The 12,256-nt window shown below is 41.3% G+C and overlaps 1 protein-coding gene across 7 annotated transcripts in view; it reads right to left on the minus strand.

Moving 5' to 3' along the window:
* The window catches only part of CDH17 (cadherin 17), a 71,886-nt gene that overhangs the window by 36,622 nt on the left and 23,008 nt on the right, over positions 1–12,256 (minus strand). For 4 of the 7 annotated variants that reach the window (XM_061171631.1, XM_061171630.1, XM_061171627.1 and 1 more), the window contains exons 3-8: positions 11,836–11,970; positions 10,768–10,906; positions 8,664–8,822; positions 8,357–8,556; positions 4,209–4,340; positions 3,744–3,894 (exon numbers count right to left, since the gene is read on the minus strand). In XM_061171631.1, the coding sequence (XP_061027614.1) occupies positions 3,744–3,894; positions 4,209–4,340; positions 8,357–8,556; positions 8,664–8,822; positions 10,768–10,906; positions 11,836–11,970 (916 nt within the window). Of the gene's footprint in view, positions 1–3,743; positions 3,895–4,208; positions 4,341–8,356; positions 8,557–8,663; positions 8,823–10,767; positions 10,907–11,835; positions 11,971–12,256 lie in introns of those variants that run through there. The other 3 variants (XM_061171629.1, XM_061171628.1, XM_061171632.1) reach the window with 3 other exon arrangements.

Genomic DNA, 12,256 nt, shown 5'->3' on the forward strand with positions numbered 1-12,256 from the left:
AACTGTGGTTACTTCTAAGTAACTTTCTGGAAAAATGGCAGAGACTGACTCCACCCCAAAGATAAAGACAGGCATGGGACAGAGAGCAGGCAGACACCGTCTCTGCCTTGCTGCAGTTTATGGTCCTAAGTTTTATTTCTATTGACGTCTCAGTCCAGGGAGTTCCAGAAGTCCGGCTCTGACTCAGTGCTCCACCCAGGTCTGGGTGAGTTCTGGTAGGTGCTGGGTCATCTTGCTCCATGAAATGGGAATTGTGGGTTTCTCTACACACAGCCAGAATCCCATGTGAGGGCTAAAACTTGAGTATGTATTCCCCACTTGTGGAGGTCGGTTTCATCCCCTCCCCCATGTTACTTTGCATCTACTGATTTATTGGGAGATTTGGAGGGTTTGTGAGGGGAGGAATGGAAGTACCTATGTTATGTCTATAATGGAGCTGGCACGAGCAGATGTGTCTCATGGGCTGGGGAGGAGGGGTAACGTGGGTAGCAGAAGAGAACACGTATCTAGTGTTGCAGCTGCTGCCATTTCTGCTTTCACAAACAACCGAGTCACCTTTGGAATATGCGTCTCCCCTTGTAAGAAAAGCATCTGTGTGTTGGAATGAAAGAGTGTCTTGCAAACTTCTGTGATTGTTTGGTGTCTGAGCAGCCCTGCTCTGGACCTTTCCCCCAGCAAGTGAGCAGAACACAGAGGACACTGTCCTTCTCTCACCACGGAGGAAACCTCCAGCTGTCAGAGGCACCGTGAAGACTGTTGATGTCAGTGACAGGGAAATTCCAGTAGGAGACGCCACTCAGTGGGAGCAGAGAACTTATGAATGAGCCAGGAGTCAAAGAAGTGCCATGTCCCTGAGTGATAAAGGCCAGGAACAAGTGGCAGCCCAAATTGATTCAGAGGTACATACAGCAACTCTTGGGGCACTCAGAAATACTTTAGGGAGGTGGGGCTTTTACAAGAGGATAAAGTTCCTGTATGAACACAAAGGTCTTGGTAGCAGGTGGGATTTCAGAATTAATGTTGTTATTGCTGAGACTTGGGGACATAAGTCCCACAAGATTCTGGCCAATATAAGACACCAAACAGGAGAATATAAATACACTAAGGAATAATTGAGTATTTTATTGAGCTAGACGGTAAGCCCCCAAAAGGCAGGGACATTTTTTGTACCCCTTTGGGCTACATATAGAGAATAGACTCAATCTGTGTTGATTTATAAGAATTCCTGGTCCATTAAGTCCACAATTCAAGACTTTGTGAAATATTGTTACAAAATACATTGTCACTTTTGGAGATGCAAAGAGCATGCTGCACCTCTGAACAATTTGTTTTACCAACAATGACATCCTTAACAGCTTCAGAAAACTAGTACTGTCCTCCTCCCAAATAAGGCAGGCAGCCTCTACGGTGGCTCCCAGCAATCCCCCCAACCCTGATATTGATGCCTTGGTGTAACCTCCTCCTTTTGAGTGTGAACTGGGCCTAGTGACTCATTTCTAATGAATATGGCAAAAGTTATGGGATGTTACTTCGGAGATTAGTTATAAGAAGACTGACTTCCATCTTACTTGCGATTTTTTGATCTCTCTCTCTTTCTCTTTCTCTCTCTCTCTGAATCAAAGACACTCACCTCACATCCAGATTCTGAATCAAAGGCATGCACCCCATATCCAGATTCCTGACTCATAGAAACTGTGAGATAATAAATGTTTGCTGTTTTAAGCTGCTAAATTTTGGGACAATTTGTTATGCAACATAGATGACTAATACACTAAATGTTAGGCCCTGTGCAAAGAGACTTGAGGTGTCATCTACAAAGGTCTTCAAAGGTCTTCTGCCTTCATTCAGCATCACAGACCATCCCATGTTTTCAAAAAGGGTGATGCCATAAGTGTTTCTTGGCTATTGTCACACATTTCATTGTTACTCCACTGTCACTTTAGAAGATTCTTCCTTATAATTAACTGAAATCCTTCAAACTGTCATTTAATACTTCCTGTTGTAAGAATAACTGGAATAAGTGAAAAAGAGAAGACCTAAGCAGAACACACTGACAATAGGTAGCCTACATATGACTCTTGACAGCAAGAAGGAAAAAAAGTGAGCATTGAGCAAGCAAGCCATGTGAGCAGTGTCCACCAAGCCACCAAGACAGCACCCACTGTGTGAAAAGTGTGTGGCAAGAAGAGTAAAGAGATCAAAAGAAAATGATGAGAATGCCCATGAGGCAGGTGAGGATCTGCCTACAAGGGCAGCCAAGCCTGGGGAATGGTAGTCATGAGAGCCTGCTAACCCTGTAAGCCCTGAAACTTACACGAAACAGACAAAAACATTTCAAGCAATGCCAGCCTGTTCAGCCAATGGGCTCAACACCAAGGGGGTGATAGACAATAGGTGTCCCAAATCCAGCAAAGTCATAAAACTCCCAGAAATCACAGCGCTCTAATAGTAGTTGTCCCTGCACAAAACTAAAGCTATCCTGGCACAGTACAAGGAAACAAAACAAGTCAAGAACAAAAGGACAAAAACAGATAGGATTTGAACTTCATCTTCCAGCCTCATGCGCTATTATCAGCTTCCTAGAGAGGGACAATCAAGGGTCAATTGCAGGATATCTGACACTGGGTGTGAATGTTTGTTTAAATTATTTAGCAAATTTGATGGGATTTTACCTGTCACTGAGTTTGTTGAAGGCAAATAAGAATCTATGGAAAAACCTTGCAGGGGCTTCCCTGGTGGTGCAGTGGTTAAGAATCCGCCTGCCAATGCGGGAGACGCAGGTTCGGGCCCTGGTCCGGGAGGATCCCACGTGCCGCGGAGCTACTGAGCCCGTGTGCCACGACTGCTGAGCCCGTGTGTCACAACTACTGAAGCCCGTGAGCCTGGAGCGCGTGCTCCGCAACAAGAGAAGCCACCACAATAGGCATGCGTACCGCAACGAAGAGTGGCCCACGCTCTCCACAACTGGAGAGGGCCCGCGCGCACCAACGGAGACCCAACGCAGCCAAAAATAAATAAAATAGATGAATTATAAAAAAAAAAAAAAAAAAGAATCCACCTGCCAATGCAGGGGACACAGGTTCGAGCCCTGGTCCGGGAAGATCCCACATGCTGCGGAGCAACTAAGCCCGTGTGCCACAACTACTGAGCCTGCACTCTTCAGCCAGTGAGCCACAACTACTGAAGCCCGTGTGCCACAACTACTGAAGCTTGCGTGCCTAGAGCCTGTGCTCCACAACAAGAGAAGCCACTGCAATGAAAAGCCCTCGCACAGCAATGAAGACTAGCCCCCACTCGCTGTAACTAGAGAAAGCCGGCGCACAGCAACGGAAGACCCAACGCAGCCAATAAATAAATAAATAAATAAATAAATAAATAAATAAAATCTTAAAAAAAACCTTGCAAAGAGATAACCTTATACATGTATACAGGATACTGGTGTAAATGGTTATGGTGCTAGTGGTAGTGGTAAGGGTGGTAGTAGTAGTAGTAATAGTAGTGGCAGTAACAGTGCTAGGAGTAGGGGTAGTAGTTATAAAATCTCCAATTTTAAAACACTTCCCAGATATTGCTTGAAATTAAATACTGTACCTATGTGAGTCCCAAAGTCTATTCTACCTCTATGCTGTGCTGGGCATGGATCACTGATCCCCAGTCAGGTTTACCCGCCCACCTTTTACCTGACAAAGAGGAGAAAGGGATTACAGAGTTAACATAGGGAGGACAGATACACGGTTTCTTACCTATTTGTTCATTCTCCTGGACCTCAAGTACAGTCACTGTAGATGGACATGTAGGTGGATTATCATTAATGTCTTTAACTTTCACTTGAATTTGCAGTGGAAATGCGAGTGGTTTTCCATGCTCATCCTTTGCAACCGCATAAAAAACATACTACAACGAGATCAGAGTTAAGACATGAATCCTTCATCATCCCCTTTAAAAGGCAGAGAAAACAACTATTTCAATGCTATTTCATTTATCCCCTTACGATCAATTCGCTTAGAATTGGGAAATGAGAAAATATAAAATGGGTTGAATTTTTCGGGGTATTATCATGTCTCTGAGAGCAATAATGCACTGAGGTTCAGAACACAGTTTGGGGGATATTGGTGGGGGGCGGGGTGTTAAGTAAAATTGTTTCTGCTCTCAGATATCCATGGGCCCAGGATCTCATCACCTGTGAAACTCCTCCTAATTTTACTTACTGCGTCCTTTTCTTCTCGGTCCAAGGGCTGAGTCACATAGATATCTCCTTCCTGGTCGATTAAAAATGGGAATTTTGATGGCTTCTCCTTGTCCACTAAAGAATATAGTGCCCCTGGATCGTTCCACTGCACCTACAGGGCCCAAAGTGAATTGTTAGGAAAGATACATCCAGACAGAGAGAACTGGAAAGGAAATAAACAATTTTCTGGTTCTCGATTTGAAATTTCTGACAACCTTGTTTAGATGTCTGTGGTTTCTTATAACTACTAAATTACATTGTTCATTTTCAGCTTAAAATAATCCCTCCCCTTTTTTCTCCTTTTTACTAAGTTATATTGCTCCAAATAAGCACATAGGGGTATTTTTCTTTTCTAAAGCAATTCTTTGTGAACCCTCTAAAGAGTTTGTGGGTTGTTCTTTTGGAAGTCCGAATGTGAAGACTTCATGTCATGAAACACCAATTTAAGAAACAAAATGTACTTAGTAGCAGCATTATCTGAGCACTAAGCCATGATGGACAACAAGCTCCCAGAACTCACCAGTGAAGATGATGAGACACTTTCAGTTCTTCACCATGCTATTATTTAAGCAAGACAAATGACACATAAGTAAAGAATATTCCTCCCTTAAATCTTTAGTCTTAAAGACTTCAGGGATAAGAATATTTGCCAACGGACTTCCCTGGTGGTGCAGTGGTTAAGAATCCACCTGCCAATGCAGGCGACACGGGTTCGATCCCTGGTGAGGGAAGATCCCACATGCTGCGGAGCAACTAAGCCCACGCACCACAACTACTGAGCCTGCGCTCTAGAGCCCGCGAGCCACAACTACTGAAGCCCGCGTGCCTAGAGCCCATGATCCACAACAAGAGAAGCCACCGCAATGTGAAGCCTGCGCACCGCAACGAAGAGCAGCCCCCACTCACCACAACTAGAGAAAAGCCTGCGTGCAGCAACGAAGACCCAACGCAGCCAAAAAGAAATAAATTAACTAATTAATTACTTTTTTAAAACAAAGAATATTTGCCAACTCCTAGAGTTATTTTGTGAACAACTTGGCAAAAAAAATCAATAAAGTGGTTCTGGGAAAACTGGACAACTACATGTAAAAGAATTAACTTAGAACACTTCCTAACACCATACACAAAAATAAACTCAAAATGGATTAAAGACCTAAATGTAAGGCCAGACACTATAAAACTCTTAGAGGAAAACATAGGCAGAATACTCTATGACATAAGTCACAGCAAGATCCTTTTTGACCCACCTCCTAAAGAAATGGAAATAAAAACAAAAATAAACAAATGGGAAAGGAAACCATAAACAAGATGAAAAGACAACCCTCAGAATGGGAGAAAATATTGCAAACCAAGCAACTGACAAAGGATTAATCTCCAAAATATACAAGCAGCTCATGCAGCTCAATATCAAAAAAATAAACAACCCAATCCGAAAATGGGCAGAAGACCTAAATAGACATTTCTCCAAAGAAGACATACAGATTGCCAACAAACACATGAAAGGATGCTCAACATCACTAATCATTAGAGAAATGTAAATCAAAACCACAATGAGGTATCACGTCACACCGGTCAGAATGGCCATCATCAAAAAATCTAGAAACAATAAATGCTGGAAAGGGTGTGGTGAAAAGGGAACCCTCCTGCATTGTTGGTGGGAATGTAAATTGATACAGCCACTATGGAGAACAGTATGGAGGTTCCTTAAAACACTAAAAATAGAACTACCATATGACCCAGCAATCCCACTACTGGGCATATACCCTGAGAAAACCATAATTTAAAAAGAGACATGTACCACAATATTCATTGCAGCACTATTTACAATAGCCAGGACATGGAAGCAACCTAAGTGTCCATTGATAGATGAATGGATAAAGAAGCTGTGGCACATATATACAATGGAATATTACTCAGCCATAAAAAGAAACAAAATTGAGTTATTTGTAGTGAGGTGGATGGACCTAGAGTCTGTCATACAGAGTGAAGTAAGTCAGAAAGAGAAAAACAAATCCCATATGCTAACACATGTATATGGAATCTAAGAAAAAAATGGTTCTGATGAACCTAGGGGCAGGACAGGAATAAAGACGCAGACATAGAGAATGGACTTGAGGCCATGGGGAGGGGGAAGGGTAAGCTGGGACGAAGTGAGAGAGTAGCATGGACATATATACACTACCAAATGTAAAATAGATAGCTAGTGGGAAGCAGCTGCATAGCACAGGGAGATCAGCTCGGTGCTCTGTGACCCCGTAGAAGGGTGGGATAGGGAGGGTGGGAGGGAGGTGTAAGAGGGAGGGGATATGGGGATATAAGTGAATATAGCTGATTCACTTTGTTATACAGCAGAAACTAACACAACATTGTAAAGCAATTATACTCCAATAAAGATGTTTGAAAAAAAAAATCAGTAAACTCAATAGTAAGACCTGTCTACTTGCTACAGACAGAGCCTGGCCTATCTGATAGTCTACTACTAATAACAACAAGTATTGAGGGTTTTACCCCATTCCAGACATAATTCTAAACACTTTTATATGTTATCTCATTAAATCCTCAAACAGCCCCATGAGGTAGAGACTATTGTTATCCCCACCTTATAAATGGGGAAACTAGGGCACAAAAATTTAAGTGACTTGCCTATAGTCTTACAGCCATTTGAAATTTCCACACTAAACTATTCTCTCAAGCCAGGCTGGGAAGGGTATCCCTTTCTAGTTATTTAAGCACACCCTCTGTCCAAGCCAAAGACCATGTTCTTAGTTGTAAGCGAGCTCCTTTTATACCCTAAAAATTCAGCCTAAGTTCTTCTCTCTTGAGCTGTCCCCCTCCACTTTCTTCAGTTTCAAGACACACAAAGTACCTTTCCCAGGCCTAGGTATTGGGTGTGGCTCTTTAGATTTTCTTTTCTTTGACAGCCTTAAGAGAAAACAAGTGTATGTGTTCTTTTTAGCATTTACAAATCCTTATGAAGGTAACCTAAACAATAAACAGGAAGACTTTAATAAAGGAACCCAATCTGAAATTCTCATGGTAAAGAGTCCTGACATACTTTCTTAGCTGGTAAAGCAGAATATTTCTTGCTTTCATTCTTTTTTTTTTTTTCCTCTGAAGGTGAAATTCATTAATTCAACGTTTAATAAATAAAAATCCTTTTAAGTTAGACAATAGATATGGTGGGATAGGCGATTCCAGGACCCCTTAACAACAACAGTGTCATCTAAAAAAAATTAGGGCTACTACAGACCACAACTCCTTCATAACATTAATACCTTTTATTCACTTCCACAGATACTAATTAATTTCCACAACAACCCAAAGATCTGTTATTATCCCCATTTTATTGGTGAGAAGTTGGGGCTCATAACAGTTTATCTGTTTCCAAATCCAGTGCTCTCCCACTAACTCACAGCTTTTGTGTCAAGAAACTTCCTGATCTTCCAGAAAAGATCAGATCTGGGTGAACCCCAGCGTGGATTTCCAGGAGCTAAAGAAAGAGGAGGGGGCTCAGGATGAACACCAGCCATACAGGTGGGACCAGGGGAGGGTTTGAATGGAGGGGAGAGGTACCCACAGGAGATGGAGTTGGCAGGGGTGGGCTCCAAGGGTAAAGGTTGTCTACTCAGCTTTTACACTTGACCAGTCTTATCTCTGTTCCTCAGCCTGTGATGGGTTGAGTCTTTCGCATAGAGATTTTTCCCAAAGGAACAAGAAACAGCTTTTCAAAAATAATTTGCAGCCCCAAATTTGAATCATGTACATGTACCATATACAACCCACTCTAGGGCAGCCATATCCTACACTATTGACAGGGAACAACAGTATTATCTACTTGGAAGGTGAAGGTGAGTGAAGTTCTCTTTTAAAACTCATATATATATATATATATATACATATATACATATATATATCTACATATATACATATATATATCTGAATCCAAGTTGTAAAGTCCAGAGTTTACCCATGATGGCAAACTCCAGAGACTTGGGGCCAGAGACCTTGTCTATTTAGTTTGCTTCATAATGATGCTATGCAAAAATGTCAGTGAAGACCATGAGGGTGGGCCCCTACAATGTGAGTGCTGATTGACTGGGTAGGCTCTAGGTATTCCTTGGGCACTACCTGAGTGATTTTAATGGGGTAAGGATTAGTTGAGTTTTCTTCAATCTCCACTGGTTCTGGTGCTTTCCAAATATTCTCCTTCACCGTAATATCCACAGATGTGCTGTCACTAAAGGAATGCTCCTTCTGGCCTCCCATGTCCTCCACTGAGACCACCAGATTGTAGAAAGGATTCTTCAAAGGATCCAGTTCCTGGGATCCTATGGGAAGTAGGAGAGAAAAGAAAAGGAAATGTCTCTGAAGGTGATACAGATCTAGGTCCTTTTTACTGACTCAGAGAGTCATATGAGGGCATCACTTAACTTACCTTCTCGAGTAAGTGAAATTGCCCCCGTTTTGTTGTTGATCTGAAAGTACATGACATTGTTGACCTTGGGAAGCTGCATGATAATTTGATAAATAAGCTGGCCATTGGGTGTGGCTGGATCATCCAAGTCTGTAGCGTTGACATACATAAAGGGCTTTCCTGTTTAACAAAATGTACCCAGAAAAAAAAGATATTAATTGAAACCCAAACCAACCATAGACACATTTGCCTTCTAAGAGGCAGAAATAGAATGGAGGAAGGTGCCATAATTCATATCAGTGGTGGAATAATTCTTTATTCTGCCCCTTTCCTCTAGGATGAGGTTTCTTAAAGTATTGTCCAGGGACCTCTAGAGGTCTTTGAGACTGTTTTTAGGGTCATACATGTGTAAAAGACCCATTCAAATCAAAACATAATTTGATGGATTTTAGCATAAAGGAATATCCCCAAAAAGGCATTAATATGGTTTCAGATTCTACACTGCAACTAGCATTTAAGAAACCACCACTTGTTGAGTTTTGGTTTAGTATCAAAGAATATCCACAATTATCTGAAGCGTTATTACACTATTAACACTGTGTAAGGAGAGTTTTTCTTTAAATGTTTCAACCAAAACAGCATACAGCAACAAAATGAATGCAGAAACAGAAATGAGAATCCAACTGTTCTCAATTAATCCAGACATTAAGAGATGTGCAAAGATTAAAACAATGCCATTCTTCTTAACATTCCTTTTGTCTTTGAAAATAGTTATTTTTATTAAAATATGCTTATTACTTTAAATCAATTACTAAATAAATATTTTTTAATTTCTCAGTTTTAATTTCAAATACGATAAATATTGATAGATATAACCAGTGATGTATTGGAGTCAACTCGTGAGACCTAGTTGAATTTTCAGAAATTTTGTGAGCCAATTATTAACACCAGTGGTAGCTTAAAATAGGTTATGGTGAGAGTACTTATACCACAGAAATTGACAAATTCTACAAATCAGGGTTTTTTCTCCCCAGAGAGACAGCTATTAAAATTTACCAGCACACCACTGGACATAACCAAAAGTTTCTTGGAGTCCACAATAGTTTTTATGAGAATACAAGGGCCCTGAGACCAAAAAGTTTGAGAATCACTGAATTAGAAAACCCTATTGGTAAAGAATAAGACCTGGAAGATTATTACTTGGCAGAGTTTAGTGGTGAGCCTTTGGTATACAACCTCAGGGACAGAGACACGTGAAATTGCTCCACATAATAAAGTGGAAGGAATATTCTTCCTGAGTTATTGGAAGTGGGCATTGAAGAGTGAGAGATAGCGATTAAGTGACACAGAGGGAAGCTTGACAGTGAGTTGATGGAAATGGCCAAAAGTCTTTCTGAGAACTCACAGTCTAATATTCATGCTTATTTTGTGCTCTGTTATGACATGATGCTCCTTCATTCCTCTAAATCTTCAGTAAAGCCTGCCACACACACCTATGCTTTGATGAGGGGCTTTTGTAGAAATGAAAAGTAAAAGAGTGAAGGGATGAGCCATAGCTAGGAGCTGAAGACAGAGAAGAATAAGAACTGGAAGCCAGCAGTGACCATGAGAATGTGGATTTCTGGGAGGATGTGGGAGAGTAAGCTTACCTTTCCAGAGTGTTCTAGAGTGTTCTAAAGCTGTAAGGTGTTCTAAATTCTCACCCTAAAATGGTGATTCTTAACTAGGGGTGATTTTGCCCCCCAGGGGACATTTGGCGATGTCTGAAGACGTCTTTGCTGTCACAATTTAGAAGGGAAGTGTTGCTCCTGGCATCTGGTGCATTGATAGATGTCAGGGATGCTGCCTAACATCCTATAATGCACAGAACAGCCCCTAACAAAAAAAGAATTATCAGGCCCAAGATGTCAATAGTGCCAACGTGGAGAAGTTGTGTCCTAGAGCAATGGGGATAATAAAACAACTCCCAGAGGATTGCTGTGAAGTTTAAATAAGATAAATAAAATTTAAATAAGATGGTAAGTACTTAATGAATGATAGTTACACATGTTAGCCACACAAATCTGCCACTCTGCCTGTTACACTTCCATCTTTCTACAGATATCTCCAGGCTCCTGCCTATTACCTGGGCGAGAATTCTGCCTTACTGAGCCTTCATACTTTGGCTGGAGAAACACAGGTCGATTGTCGTTGATGTCCTTCACTTCTATGGTGATGGGGACTGGGCCCTCCACTGTATTGCCATGAGCATCCAGGGCTGAGACCTGATGTTGACAGGAAAAGGAAACCTCCTTGGTGAGTCTGGACCTCATATCACACAGTCAAAAGTCACTTGAAGGAAATTAGAGCCCAAATAACCAATAACCTGGTCACTACAGGGGAGAAAGACACCCATAAGAGCCCAAATTGGGAGCTGCTAAAATAGAGGCCCTATCAGTTAAACCAATCTAATCATGACTATGTTTTTCCAGCAGTGGGGTTGGCTGGACACTGGACATGCTTTTTTTCTAAATAGCTGGAATCAGTAAAATAAGAACACTTTGACCCTTGAGGGTATGAAAATATGTCCTGTTACAGAGGCATTTTAGTGGTTGATCTGCAGAGCCAGTAGTAAAATTTAAACAGAAAGCTTTTGGCTTGCTCTTTTCCCCACAATTAGCTCTCTATCATTCAGGTAGAGATACAAACCATGAAAACTAAGGGGGAAAGAGAGAGAGAAGGGTCTCTCTAGGCAGCCTCTGACTTTGGTCATTGATTACTTCTGCTTCTTGCAAGGCCCAAAGGAGCTCCATCTAGTACCAGTGCTGCCTTCTTTGTGGGTCCAGAGCCCACCCAACAGCCATAGGCAGACACCAGTGAAATATCAGAGAAGTACTGGCTAGTTTTGATCCAGGTGCCATCCACGTTTCCTCTCATTTTGATGAGTAATGCCATCTAAGAGCCTTAGCAATATAAATTGGGTTACTCCGGTCAAAAAGCCTAAAAAAGAGGATACCTTTGCCACACGCCTCTCTAGTTGTTAAAAAATAAAATAAAATTAAAAAAAGACAAATGAGATTTGCAAAGCATGTCATTAGTGTCAGGAGAGCTGAAACAGGATTCTGTGCTAGGAAAGAAGGTGCCAGTGATACTTCCAGGACAAAGAGTGCTCAGAGAGATTAGAGTTAGTGTTCTTTGTCTGGTCTCAGTTCACCTGGAGTTTGTGAACAGCTCTTGTTTCCCTGTCCAGGGCTTTGTTGTGATACAGAAGTCCATCTGGTTGTATCTGAAATATGTCATCTGTCTCCCCAGTTAGTTTGAAAGTCACAGCAAGAGGACTGGCCTTAAACTGGGAAAAAGCAAACATTAGATTAGGTTGTAAGGAAAAACAATGTTGTAGAATTTGTAGTAAGTCACCAATTTCAAGTAACGTTTTCATTTGTACAATCACTAAAATAAGAAATTCTAAGCTTTTAAAGTGATACATTCTAAAAGTCTGCTTGAACGTTAGCTATGTACATTCAAAATACATTTTCCTCAAGAAACAATGTGTGACATAATTCAGTACATTGAAGAAAGCCAATAGATGCTTTAAATTGTAGCTAAAGTTAGATGAGATTTTTCCGGGAATATCG

This window comes from Eubalaena glacialis, chromosome 17 (genome assembly GCF_028564815.1).
Source record: "Eubalaena glacialis isolate mEubGla1 chromosome 17, mEubGla1.1.hap2.+ XY, whole genome shotgun sequence".
In the NCBI taxonomy this organism is placed as follows: Eukaryota; Metazoa; Chordata; class Mammalia; order Artiodactyla; family Balaenidae; genus Eubalaena; species Eubalaena glacialis.